The 14,643-nt window shown below is 39.1% G+C and overlaps 1 protein-coding gene across 1 annotated transcript in view; it reads left to right on the plus strand.

The window, feature by feature from the left end:
- The window catches only part of NUP133 (nucleoporin 133), a 750,179-nt gene that overhangs the window by 715,220 nt on the left and 20,316 nt on the right, over positions 1-14,643 (plus strand). The window contains exon 24 of the mRNA XM_053712280.1: positions 3,182-3,270. Coding sequence (XP_053568255.1) covers positions 3,182-3,270 — 89 coding nt within the window. The remainder of the gene's footprint in view (positions 1-3,181; positions 3,271-14,643) is intronic.

A 14,643-nucleotide genomic window follows, 5' to 3' on the forward strand; every position in this document is an offset into this window, starting at 1 on the left:
GAAGGAGGAAACTTTCCGTCCGATTTGGACCTGAAGTGCTTAAGCAAGTTTTTAAATGTCCCCTCATTCAAGAGGAAGACAATAGGTCTATTCCTCCCCTTGTGCGAGAAGGGCAGTTCATGACGACAATAGATTTGAAGGATGCTCTCTTCACGTACCACTAAGGTTTGTGTTCCTGGACCAGCACTTCCAGTTTATTGATCTTCTGTTTGGTCTAGCTGGTATAGTGGTAAGCATAGTTGCCTACCAAGTAGTTGACCCGGTTTTGATTCCCGGCCAACGCTGCATTCTCCAAGAAGTTTTTCAGAGGTTTGGGATACTATTCAAACCTTTTCATGGTCCCTAAGAAGGAGGGAACTTTCCGTCCGATTCTGGACCTAAAGTGCTTAAGCAGGTTTTTAAATGTCCCCTCTTTTAAGGTGGAGACAATAAGGTCCATTCTTCCCCTCGTTTGAGAGGGGTAGTTCATGACCATGATAGATCTGAAGGATGTTCCCTTCTCGTACCAATCCTCAAGGACCACTTCCCCGTTCCTAAGGTTTGCATTCCTGGAACAGCACCAGTTTATTGCCCTTCCGTTTGGTCTAGCTAAAGAAATTTTTCAAAGAGTGGACCATTCGGAATATCTCCCCTGTCTTCTTCGATCCCATCGATGGCAGATAATCTAGAGAGAGTTATCTTGTATCAAGTACCAGGGTAGAATTATCGGGTAGTATAATAGTCTCAATAGACATGAGAATATTTCTAACAGACCAGAGATGTTACAAGCTAGCCTCAACATGTCTTGCCCTCCAGATCTCCTTATGGCCATCTGTGGCTCGGTGTATGGAGGTGATTGGTCTCATGGTGTCCTGCTTGGACATCATTTCCTTTGCCAGGTTTCACCTCAGACTGTTGCAACTGCGCATGCTGAACTAGTGGAACGGCAATCATTCGGATCTGTCTCAACAGATTTCTCTGAACAACCAATCGGGAGAATCGCTCTCTTGGTGGTTTTGTCTGGATCATTTGTCCTGAGGGACGTCAGTCTCAAGACCATCCTGGGTGATTGTGACTACTGTTGCAAGTCTGTCAGGATGGGGAGCTATTTGGAGTGCCAGGAAGGCACAGGGCCTCTGGTCTCATGAGGTAAAGCTCCCTCCTGATCTCATTTTGGATCTTCGGCAATATACAATGCTCTGAAGGCTTGGCCTCTGTTGGATTTGTCCCAGTTAATCAAACAATATATCCTCGGTGGCTTACATTGACTATCAGGGGGGAACGAGAAGCTCCCTAGTTTTGAGGAAGTATCTCGGATTCTTGTGTGGGGGAGACCCACATTTGTTCGCTGTCAGCGATCCACATTCCGGGTGTGGACAACTGGGAAGCGGATTTCCTCAGCAGACAATCCTTTCATCCGGGAGAAGAGTCTCTCCATCCCGAGTGTTTGCAGAGATTTGCAAGTGGAATAGGGGTCAATGTACAGGTGCATTAGCGGTGCCTTGGTGGTTCAATCCAATATATCCTTTCCGACCGTTACCACTACTTCCGAGTGTAGTGTCTCGAGTCAAGCAGGCGTCAGTGTTACTGACTGCTCCGTCTTGGCCGCTAAGAATATGTTTTGCGGAACTAGTGGGGATGTCATTATCTCCTCTGTGGAAGTTACCTTGTCGCAGGGATCTGCTGACCAAGGTCTCTTTGTTCATCAATGTCTAGATTCTCTGAGGCTGACTGCATGGAGATTGAACACTTAGTCCTAGCCAAGAGGGTTTTCTGAGAGTTATTTTTACTCTTTCAAGCTCGTAAGCTGGTTGCTCGTGGCATCTATCATAAGGTGTGGAGGACCTACTTATTCGGTTCTCCAGGATGAACTGGAGAAGGGCTTTTCTGCAAGTCCCCTGAAGGGACAGTTTTTGGCCCTGTCTGTGTTACTGCACAAGAGGTTTGCAGAGCTTCCAGATGTGCAGCCATTTGTTGAGGCTCTGCTGGGATCAGACCTGTGTTTAGATCTAAGGCTCCTCCTTTGAGTTTAAATCTTGTCCTTAAGGTTTTGCATCAGGCTTCTACTGGCTATTGCTTCAGCGCGCAGAGTATCTGTGATTGCTGCCTTGCAATGCGTCCCTCCTTATCTGGCTTTTCATGCCGATAAGGCTGTTCTACGAACCAAGTTAGGTTTTCTTCCTAAGATTCTGTCAATTCGCAACATCAATCAAGGGATTGTGGTTCCTTTCTTACGTCCTAATTCTCCCTCGTCGAAGGAACGTTTACAACGTATTTCTGGATGTGGTTTGTGCCTTGAAGTTCTATCTTCGGGCCACAAAGGAATTTAGACAAACCTCTTTCTTTGTTCTCTTTTCCGGGAAGCGTAGGGTCAGAGGGCCTCTTTGACTTCCTTATCTTTTTGTCTGAGGAGTGTCATCCGTTTATCATAGAAACGGTGGGACATAAGCCTCCTCTGAGGATTACGATTAATTTTACTAGAGCAGTGGTTTCCTCTTGGGCCTTCAAAAAATGAGGCCTCTATGGATCAGATTTGTAAGGCGGCTACCTGGTTCTCCTTACATACTTTTTCCACAATTTTACAAATTTGATGTTTTTGCTTCTGCTGAAGCAGCCTTCGGGAGAATGGTTTCGCAGGGTGTGGTGCCCTCAGATTAGGATTCGCCTCTTTTTTCCCCCTCCCGTTAGCATTCCGTGTACTCTAGAGCTTGAGTATATGTTTCCCACAAGTAAGGAATGCAGCTGTGGACCCTTCCCATGATAATTTCATTTCCATCTGTATGGGAAGAGTTCACAGCTCCCGCCCATGTTCTCCGATGGGCGGCGCTAAATTTGACTTTTTTTTTTCTTCTGGTACCTTTTTCACCCTGATATTTCTCCTACTGTTCCTTGTTCCCTCGGCAGAATGACTGGGTTTATGAGGAAGTGGGGGAGGTATTTAAGCCTTTGGCTGGGGTGTCTTTGCCTCCTCCTGGTGGCCAGGTTCAGTATTTCCCACAAGTAAGGAATGCAGCTGTGGACTCTTCCCATACAGATGGAAATAAAATTATCAGGTAAGCATAATTTGTTTTTCTCTGATTTTAATTTCTACTTTTTAATGCAATGTATCAATTATTTTATATATCTGTCTTCTCCAATTGTCCCTATCTGTTGTATGTCCATTGTTTCGTTGCTAGTCTCACTCACTTATATTTAACCACAGGTGGTCTACGTCAGATATGAAAGATGACCCAATTGAAGAAACAAAGGATTCTATTTTTGTTAAAGTCCTTTTGAAATTACTTAATGAAGGTAAATATACAGTTTCCATATTTAAGAACATTGGGGTATATATTTTAATGCTTAAGAAAAGCTTATCAAAGGATTTTGCTTAAAGGGACATGAAACACAAAATTTTTCTTTCATGATTTAGGTAGAACATACAATTTTAAACAACTTTCCAGTTTACTACTATTATTAGATTGTCTTCATTCTCTTGGTATCATTTGTTGAAGGAGCAGCAATGCTCCTGGTTTCTAACTAAACACTTTGGGTGCGCCAATGACAATGCGTATATTGATGCAGCCACCAATCAGCAGCTAGAACCTAGGTTATTTGCTGCTGCTGAGCTTATCTAGATAAAGTTTCAGCAAAGGATAACAAAAGAAGGAAGCAACTTAACTATTAGAAGTTGATTTGAAAGTTGTTTAAAATTGTATGCTCTGTCTAAATCATGAATGTCTAATTATGATTTTACTGTCCCTTTCAAATACTTGCAAGGGTATATTTTTGTAAAGCATTAAATATAAGTTTAGAAATACCCCATTGAGGTATTGCATTTATTTATATAGTTCTTATGGAGGTGCAGCTATTCAATTCACACAGCATGCCATTGTTTTTAAATCTGTAAAAGCTGTTGTGATGACTTTAATTGATATTAAATTATTATTAAGGTTAAGACATTTTCATGATAAAATTAAAGCGGCAATATCAATTAAAGTAAATCCTAGCGCTTGTGAAATGCTAGGATTTACCATTGGAACAAATAAAGTAATTGGCTAAGAGGTGGAAACGTCACCTCTCAGCCAAATAGCGTTCTGCCGCGGGCTGCCTTAGCAGCTCAGTGCTTCAAACGCTGCAAACACATAAAGGAGCTTTTAGCATTTTATACTTTTTATACTTCATGAATGAAAGTCTCCTTTACTTTATTGGTTCCAATGGTAAATCCTAGCGTCTAACAAACGCTAGAATTAACCATCACTTTAAACATTCATGATTCACACAGAGAATGCAATTATAAGCAACTTTCCAATTTACTTCTATTATCAATTTTGCGTAGTTCCCTTGGATACCTTTGCTAAAGAGTAATCCTGGGTGAGCCAAGGAGCATGCACATGGCCTAAGCCATCTGGCAGCAGAGTTTGTAACGATGTCTATAGGAATTTAATACATAGATGGAAACTCTGCTGACGTAACGTGTCTAGCACTCTATGGCTGCAGTGTTTGTAACTATGTATAACATTGCTTTACACATTGTTACAAACTCTGCTGCTGTTAGATGGCTAAGAAAACGTGCATGCTACTGAGCTCTCCTAGGATTACTCTTTAACAAAGGATACCAAAGAAACTAAGCAAAATTGATAATAGAAGTTAATTGGAAAGTTGTTTAAAAATTGTATGACCTAACCAATCAATTTATGTTTAATTTTGACTTTACTGTCCCTTTAAAAATCTATATTTCTTTCATGTAATTGCGAAGAATCCATGAGCTAGTGACGTATGGGATATACATTCCTACCAGGAGGGGGCAAAGTTTCCCAAACCTCAAAATGCCTATAAATACACCCCTCACCACACCCACAACTCAGTTTTACAAACTTTGCCTCCTGTGGAGGTGGTGAAGTAAGTTTGTGCTTGATTTTTATGATTTCTTCTATGATAAGCGCTTCTAAGCATTCTGAAGCCCAATTCCTCTCAGAGTGCAGTGTTTGTCAGAGGGATGTGAAGAGTATCGCCTATTGATATTATGGTTTATCTCACGGGAAATCTTTTCAAGGGTTCTCTGTTATAGGTTGTAGGGATTCATCTCCTACCTCCCTTTTCAGATCAACGATATACTCTTATATACCATTACCTCTGCTGATAGTTTTCAGTACTGGTTTTGCGGTCTGCTATACGTGGATGGGTGTCTTTCGGTAAGCTTGTATCATTGTTTAAGACACACTCAGCTATGGTTTGGTGCTTTATGTATTAATATTAAGTTTTAAATATATGTATTATACTTATATTTGCCATGAGTCAGGTCTATGTGTATTTCCCTTTGCAGTCTAAACAGTTTCAGTATAGGAATCATGTTTGGGAAGTTTATTTAAACTTTTTTTCTTACCTGGAGTCTCAGTCTTTTTTCTAATTTGACTTGTTTTTCAATTTTTTTCAAGGAAAAATCTAGGCTTGCAAGTACGCAAAATGCTGTTATTTATTGCGTCATTCTTGGCGCAAAATTTTTTTGTCGCAAATTTCGTCATTACCTGTGTCTTTGTTGACGCCCATTGTTTTGGCGTGAAGTTGCGTTTGTTTTGACACGAGTTGTGTAATTTCCTGGTGGTGTTTTTTTTTAACTTCCTTTTGTGTAATCTGTCATTCTTGGCGCCAAAATTTAGTTATTTTACCTCTCTTCCTCTATTGCTCGCTGTTTTCATATATTTGTGAAAGCTATTATGCCTGCTTAGTTTTTTCCAATCTACTGAAACTGTTACATTGTGTAAATTGAATGTTTTGCCTAATGTTATTTTTCTTTTACATTTTGCGAGATGTCTCATTCTGATCCTGACTTTGATGTTACTGTAGAAACTATGGTGCCCTGAAACACAATTTTTCAATGCTAGGTGTGTTTTTCTCATTATTAAGCTGTTGTTATTTTCTTCAGCTCAGTTATGTGGCATTTATTTATCATTTACTGTTTTTACTTTCTCTGTTCATGTACTTGATTTCATCTGCAAATATCACATGTTATTGCTTTTATCATAAATGTTATGACTGCTTTTATGCCTTTAAGTAAACTTACAAGGTCTTTTCAAAATTAAGTAATTAAATAAGATTTAATTAATTTTGTTCTGACTGACTGACATACTTAAGTTTGTTCTACTGATGAAGGTTTCTTTGGCTCAAAGGATCCTGTATCAGACAGTTTTGTTAAAAATTCTCCTTATTTTTTCATTTGAACATTTTCTGTTCTTTGTTAAGGAAATGTTGTTATTTTTAGCTTTTAGGAGCCTAGTCCTCCTATTAACTATGCTATTAATCCTTTTTAAATCTGGATTTTAAGATTGTATTTTGCTCCTGAGGTTTTTTCCTATTCAATAAACTATCTGTAATATATTCTAGAGAATGGTTTATCCTGATTCCCTTTTGGGACTGTACTGTTTCTATGGAAATTAGTACTTATTTTTAGGATTCTTTGAGTTGGAATAAAACCTTAGTAGAGCATTTTAACATACTGTTTATATTTTTAGCTCAGCTTTTTCTGTGGCTGACATTACTGTTCTCTCAACCTTTTGTTGAACAGTTAGCATAAGCAGTTTAAGATTCTCAAATATATAACTCTGTTTATTTACTTCAGATGTATTAATATTTTCTCCAACATAGGTGTGTCCGGTCCACGGCGTCATCCTTACTTGTGGGATATTCTCTTCCCCAACAGGAAATGGCAAAGAGCCCAGCAAAGCTGGTCACATGATCCCTCCTAGGCTCCGCCTACCCCAGTCATTCTCTTTGCCGTTGTACAGGCAACATCTCCACGGAGATGGCTTAGAGTTTTTTAGTGTTTAACTGTAGTTTTTATTATTCAATCAAGAGTTTGTTATTTTAAAATAGTGCTGGTATGTACTATTTACTCTGAAACAGAAAAGAGATGAAGATTTCTGTTTGTAAGAGGAAAATGATTTTAGCAACCGTTACTAAAATCCATGGCTGTTCCACACAGGACTGTTGAGAGGAATTAACTTCAGTTGGGGGAACAGTGAGCAGTCTTTTGCTGCTTGAGGTATGACACATTCTAACAAGACGATGTAATGCTGGAAGCTGTCATTTTCCCTATGGGATCCGGTAAGCCATTTTTATTCAGACAGTAAATAAGGGCTTCACAAGGGCTTATTAAGACTGTAGACATTTTCTGGGCTAAATCGATTCATATATTACACATATTTAGCCTTGAGGAATCATTTAATCTGGGTATTTTGGTAAAATAATATCGGCAGGCACTGTTTTAGACACCTTATTCTTTAGGGGCTTTCCCTAATCATAGACAGAGCCTCATTTTCGCGCCGGTATTGCGCACTTGTTTTTGAGAGGCATGACATGCAGTCGCATGTGTGAGGAGCTCTGATACATAGAAAAGACTTTCTGAAGGCGTCATTTGGTATCGTATTCCCCTTTGGGCTTGGTTGGGTCTCAGCAAAGCAGATACCAGGGACTGTAAAGGGGTTAAAGTTAAAAACGGCTCCGGTTCCGTTATTTTAAGGGTTAAAGCTTCCAAATTTGGTGTGCAATACTTTTAAGGCTTTAAGAAGAGTTTCAGAATTATCTGCTCTGCAGTGTTCTCCTCCTTATCTGGTGTTCCATGCAGATAAGGTGGTTTTACGTACTAAACCTGGTTTTCTTCCAAAAGTTGTTTCTAACAAAAACATTAACCAGGAGATAGTCGTGCCTTCTTTGTGTCCGAAACCAGTTTCGAAGAAGGAACGTTTGTTGCACAATTTGGATGTTGTTCGCGCTCTAAAATTCTATTTAGATGCTACAAAGGATTTTAGACAAACATCTTCCTTGTTTGTTGTTTATTCTGGTAAAAGGAGAGGTCAAAAAGCAACTTCTACCTCTCTCTCTTTTTGGATTAAAAGCATCATCAGATTGGCTTACGAGACTGCCGGACGGCAGCCTCCTGAAAGAATCACAGCTCATTCCACTAGGGCTGTGGCTTCCACATGGGCCTTCAAGAACGAGGCTTCTGTTGATCAGATATGTAGGGCAGCGACTTGGTCTTCACTGCACACTTTTACCAAATTTTACAAGTTTGATACTTTTGCTTCTTCTGAGGCTGTTTTTGGGAGAAAGGTTTTGCAAGCCGTGGTGCCTTCCATTTAGGTGACCTGATTTGCTCCCTCCCTTCATCCGTGTCCTAAAGCTTTGGTATTGGTTCCCACAAGTAAGGATGACGCCGTGGACCGGACACACCTATGTTGGAGAAAACAGAATTTATGTTTACCTGATAAATTACTTTCTCCAACGGTGTGTCCGGTCCACGGCCCGCCCTGGTTTTTTAATCAGGTCTGATAATTTATTTTCTTTAACTACAGTCACCACGGTATCATATGGTTTCTCCTATGCAAATATTCCTCCTTAACGTCGGTCGAATGACTGGGGTAGGCGGAGCCTAGGAGGGATCATGTGACCAGCTTTGCTGGGCTCTTTGCCATTTCCTGTTGGGGAAGAGAATATCCCACAAGTAAGGATGACGCCGTGGACCGGACACACCGTTGGAGAAAGTAATTTATCAGGTAAACATAAATTCTGTTATTATGTTTACTAGATCTATTATTATGGTTTCAAATATATTGTATTATCTCTATCTTGTTAGGATAATAATTTGTTCGATTTCTATTATATCCACTATTTCTGGAGGTTTAGAGTTTTTTCTGCCCTACTTTAGTCCGGTGATGTAGATCAGTTGGTGAATGTCCTGACTATACACGCTTGTTCTAGGACTAAGAGTTTTAGTTTCATATCCCGGCAGGGTTAATACAGCCCTTCAGCCTTTTGTGGTCAATTTTTTTGTGTTCCATTTATTTGGGTAATAATAACAATTTTTATCAGCTGCTGATTTGGTTAATTCCGAGTGCAAGCACTGAAAAAGCATTTTTTGGTATCCTTCTGGGAGAAAAATGCTGTATAATGACTAGTTATTAAGACTGCATGAAGGTTCGGTTCTCAAACCAGCCCTTCTGGTGGAGAGCAGATTAAATTGTCTTTGGAAACTCAGTCCAAAGTCTATTTTTCTTAGGGTTTTGAATATATTTTTAGAATGAGACCTTCTATGGGAAGATTCTTTCTTAGTACACTCTGATTTTTTTTTTCAAGAGTGATTATACCAGTTCTTTAGCAGGAATAGGGTTTGGGTTTCTATTCAATTCTATTCTTTGTCCCAAAGAAAAAAGGTTTATTCAGTCCAATCTTGGATCTGAAAACGCGCTATTGTTTTGTAAAAGTCTCAACTTTCAAGTATGCGACTATCAGGACTGTCCACTCAATTCTACTGGACGTTTATCCTCATATTCTATTTCATTCAGACCACTTTTGGTTTCTGAGTTTCTCTTTTTTAGGTAAGCTTTACCAATTTTGTCGCTTTTCCATTTGGTCTAGCGACAGCTTTATGAATCTTTTCAAAGGTTCTTGGTGTCCTTCTTTCTGTTTTCAGACAGTAGGGTATTGTGGTGCTTCCTTATTTGGATGGTATCTTGGTATTAGCTTAATCTTTTCTTTTATTAGAATCTCTCATGAATCACCTAGTTTTTGTTCCTTCAAGACATGGTTGGAGGATTTAATCTACCTAAGAGTTTCAGGATTCCTCAGACAAGGGTCACCTTTTTTTGGGTTTCTAAATGGATTCAGTGTTCATGACTTTGTCTTTATCGGACAAGAGTCAATTGTAATTGGCGTTAGCCTGTCTAAACTTAGTCTAGAACATTCCTTTCAGTGGCTATGTGCATGGAAGTTTTAGGTCTCATAACTGCAGCGCCGGACGTGGTTCCTTTTGACTGTTTTTAATCTGAGACCTCTTTAGCTTTGCATACTGAATCAATGGTGCAGGGATTGTTTTTAGATATCACAGTTGATATTCTTAAATTCCAACACTCAACTCTCTCTGATTTGGTGATTAGATTATTGTTTTTTTCAGGGGGCCTCCTTTTGTTCGTCCTTCCTGGATTGTGTTCTTATTGGATACAAGTCTTACAGATTGGGGAGCTGTCTGAGGGTGTCTCTGAGAGCACAAGGGGTTTGGAAACCTCAAGATGCGAGGTTAGCAATCGATATTTTAGAACTCTGTGCTATTTTCAGAGCTATTTCAGGCTTGGCCTCTTTTACAACAACTTTTAATTTTGCTTTTAGACAGAAAATTTCACAACTGTGGCATATGTATCTTGAATACTTTCTTATGTGGAATTCATATCCTGTCTAATCTCTACAATTCATATCTCAGGTTTAGACATTTTGGAGGTGGTTTATCTCAGCTGTCAGACTTTACGTCCTGGAGAGTGGTATCTTTATACAGATGTGTTTTCTCAGTTTCTAAAGTACCTTTTCAAGTGGATGCATTAGCAGTGTCTTGAATTTGCAACCTGGCTACATGTTTCTGCATCTGGTTTTTTCTTCCATGGGTGATCTCCAAGATCATATTTGAACAGTCTCATGTGTTTCTGATAGCATCTACATGGCCTCACAGGTTTGATATGTGGATCTTGTCCAGATGTCCAGTTGCCATCCTTGGCCGCTTTTTATTTGGCCAGCCCTCTTGTTTCAAGGGCCGTTTTTCCATCGGGATCTCAAATTACTAATTTGTAGGTATGGAAATTAATTAATGTTTAGTAATAGAGGTTTCTCTGACTCTTTTTTTCACTATGTTGCAGGCTTATAAGTCTGTTTCAAGGAACATGTATTATCAGGTTTGGAAAACCTATATTTTATGGTGTTCTTTTCATAAATTCTCTTGGCATTCTTTTAGGATTCCAAGGATTTTACCGTTTCTTCAGGATGGTTTGGATTAATGGATTAATTTTTTTGAAGGGAAAAATCTCTGTTTCTGTTTATTTCTTAGAAAGATTGCTTAACTTCCTGATATTCACTGTTTTGTTCAGGCTCTGCTTTGTATCAAGCCAAGTTATTAATTTCTCCTTTTTGAAGTCTTAATTCAGTTTAAGGATTTTGTAGGCTTTCTTTTGAGCTTATATTTTCTTTGAGGATTATTTACTTTCTTGGAAAGTTTTGTTTCTCTTGGCTATCTCTTCTGCTAGAAGAGTTTCTGACTTATCAGCCCTCTCTTGCGTGTCTCCTTATCTGATTTTTCATCTAGATAAAGTTGTTTTGTGGACTTCTTTTTTTTTTTTCTCTTCCTAAGGTTGTGAATTTGAACAACATTAGTAGAGAAATTGTTGTTTCTTCTTTGTGTCCTAATCCTAAAGAATTCTTTGAGAGTTCTTTACATCCTTTGGATGGGGTAAGAGCTTTATAATTCTATATCGGTTACTAGGATTTCAGAAGACTTCTAGTCAATTGGTTGTTTTTCTGGTTCCAGAAAAGGTTAGAAAGCCTCTGTCATTTATTTGGCATCCTGGTTTAAGCTTTTGTTTCTTAAGGCTTATTTGGAGGCAGGGCAGGCTCCGCCTCAGAGATTTACAGCTCATTCTACTAAGTTCAGTCGCCATTTCTTGGGCTTTTTCAGAATGAAGCTTCGGTTGATCAATTTGCAAAGCAGTAATTTGGTCTTCTTTGCATACATTTATTGTTTTTACCATTCTGATGTATTTTGCTTCTTCTTAAGCAGTCTTTGGTAGAAAAGTTAGTCAGGCAGCTGTCTCAGTTTGATTCTACTGCTTTTGATTTAAGTTTTTTTAAGAAAAACGTATTTATTGTGTGGATTTAATTTCTCAGTGGTAATAGCTGTTATTTTATCCCTCCCTCTCTAGTGACTCTTCTGTGGACTTCCACATCTTGGGTATTTCTATCCCATATGTCACTAGCTCACGGACTCTTGCCAATTACATGAAATAAAACATAATTATGTAAGAACTTACCTGATAAATTCATTTTTCATATTGGCAAGAGTCCATGATGCCCACCCTTTTTATGGTGGTTATGCTTTTTTTTTGTATAAAAGCACAATTATTTTTCCAGTTCCTCTATTTGTATGCTTTTCTACTCCTTTTGTTGTCACCTCACTACTTGGCTTTTCATTAAACTGAGTTGTGGGTGTGGTGGGAGGTGTATTTATTTTGAGGTTTGGGAAACTTTGCCCCCTCCTGGTAGGAATGTATATCCCATACGTCACTAGCTCATGGACTCTTGCCAATATGAAATAAATGAATTTATCAGGTAAGTTCTTACATAAATTATATTGTTACAATAGTGTCTGGTAATCAGAAATTATATTTGTTAATATGAAAATATATTTCATCTGGCCATTTTGCATATGTGGATATAGAAGCTTTGCATTCATTAGAATGGATTGTCTTCATGCTAATTCCAACATTTTTTCAGCATAATATGAAGTGTGTGCAAAACAAATGTTCAACAATGTTTTTCAGCCACTTTTTATTCAATGAATTAGTAGCTAGGCTGGTATATTGCATATGTTGCTACTTAAATAACATTTAATGTAACTTTGTTTTTCACTGCAGTGAAGCACCACTGCCTATCTGAAATATACTGTAAATCACAATAACACTCCTTGACCCATCTACAGGGAGTGCAGAATTATTAGGCAAATTAGTATTTTGACCACATCATCCTCTTTATGCATGTTGTCTTACTCCAAGCTGTATAGGCTCGAAAGCCTACTACCAATTAAGCATATTAGGTGATGTGCATCTCTGTAATGAGAAGGGGTGTGGTCTAATGACATCAACACCCTATCAGGTGTGCATAATTATTAGGCAACTTCCTTTCCTTTGGCAAAATGGGTCAAAAGAAGGACTTGACAGGCTCAGAAAAGTCAAAAATAGTGAGATATCTTGCAGAGGGATGCAGCACTCTTAAAATTGCAAAGCTTCTGAAGCGTGATCATCGAACAATCAAGTGTTTCATTCAAAATAGTCAACAGGGTCGCAAGAAGTGTGTGGAAAAACCAAGGAGCAAAATAACTGCCCATGAACTGAGAAAAGTCAAGCGTGCAGCTGCCAAGATGCCACTTGCCACCAGTTTGGCCATATTTCAGAGCTGCAACATCACTGGAGTGCCCAAAAGCACAAGGTGTGCAATACTCAGACATGGCCAAGGTAAGAAAGGCTGAAAGACGACCACCACTGAACAAGACACACAAGCTGAAACGTCAAGACTGGGCCAAGAAATATCTCAAGACTGATTTTTCTAAGGTTTTATGGACTGATGAAATGAGAGTGAGTCTTGATGGGCCAGATGGATGGGCCCGTGGCTGGATTGGTAAAGGGCAGAGAGCTCCAGTCCGACTCAGACGCCAGCAAGGTGGAGGTGGAGTACTGGTTTGGGCTGGTATCATCAAAGATGAGCTTGTGGGGCCTTTTCGGGTTGAGGATGGAGTCAAGCTCAACTCCCAGTCCTACTGCCAGTTTCTGGAAGACACCTTCTTCAAGCAGTGGTACAGGAAGAAGTCTGCATCCTTCAAGAAAAACATGATTTTCATGCAGGACAATGCTCCATCGCACGCGTCCAAGTACTCCACAGCGTGGCTGGCAAGAAAGGGTATAAAAGAAGAAAATCTAATGACATGGCCTCCTTGTTCACCTGATCTGAATCCCATTGAGAACCTGTGGTCCATCATCAAATGTGAGATTTACAAGGAGGGAAAACAGTACACCTCTCTGAACAGTGTCTGGGAGGCTGTGGTTGCTGCTGCACGCAATGTTGATGGTGAACAGATCAAAACACTGACAGAATCCATGGATGGCAGGCTTTTGAGTGTCCTTGCAAAGAAAGTTGGCTATATTGGTCACTGATTTGTTTTTGTTTTGTTTTTGAATGTCAGAAATGTATATTTGTGAATGTTGAGATGTTATATTGGTTTCACTGGTAAAAATAAATAATTGAAATGGGTATATATTTGTTTTATGTTAAGTTGCATAATAATTATGCACAGTAATAGTCACCTGCACACACAGATATCCCCCTAAAATAGCTATAACTAAAAACAAACTGAAAACTACTTCCAAAACTATTCAGCTTTGATATTAATGAGTTTTTTGGGTTCATTGAGAACATGGTTGTTCAATACTAAAATTAATCCTCAAAAATACAACTTGCCTAATAATTCTGCACTCCCTGTATAATGTTGAACTGCACTGCTGAAGCAGAGGCCTTAGAGAGCATTTCGCTTTGTTTCAAAGCCGTGGGCAGAACAGCTCCTGACTGTGAAGCATGCTGAAATATTGATGGAAAAAGGCACCAACAGGGGTTATTTTATAACTAGTCTTACCAAAAGACTAAATGATTGATTTTCATGGTCTATTAAATGCAAAGAAATTAAATTCTAACATTCTGTGTTCATTTTATTATTTGAAATGATTGACAATTAAGCAAAGTTGGTTAAATTGCAAATTAGGTATGGGCTTTGTTTAGTACCAGTTTTGTCAACTTAAATGTAGTAGTAGGTTATGCAATTTTTTTTCATACAGATAATAAGAGTCCATGATTCATTACTCCTGGGAATTACTCTTCCCTACCACTAGTGGGAGGCCAAGACCCCAAGAACTCTATAAAACCCCTCCCTCCTCACTGGTACCTCAGTCTTTACTTTGCCTCTGCTGGAGGTGGTTGAAGAATAAAGATGTGCATTTGATCAGAGAGAGGGGTTCTCAGAACAAGTTGAGACCCGTTACAGTTGCTTGTCAAAGGAATGTGTTTGGAGTATTGGAAGTGAGTGGCACATATTTTACAGGTGGGGAT

Source organism: Bombina bombina, chromosome 4 (assembly GCF_027579735.1).
Source record: "Bombina bombina isolate aBomBom1 chromosome 4, aBomBom1.pri, whole genome shotgun sequence".
NCBI lineage: Eukaryota > Metazoa > Chordata > Amphibia > Anura > Bombinatoridae > Bombina > Bombina bombina.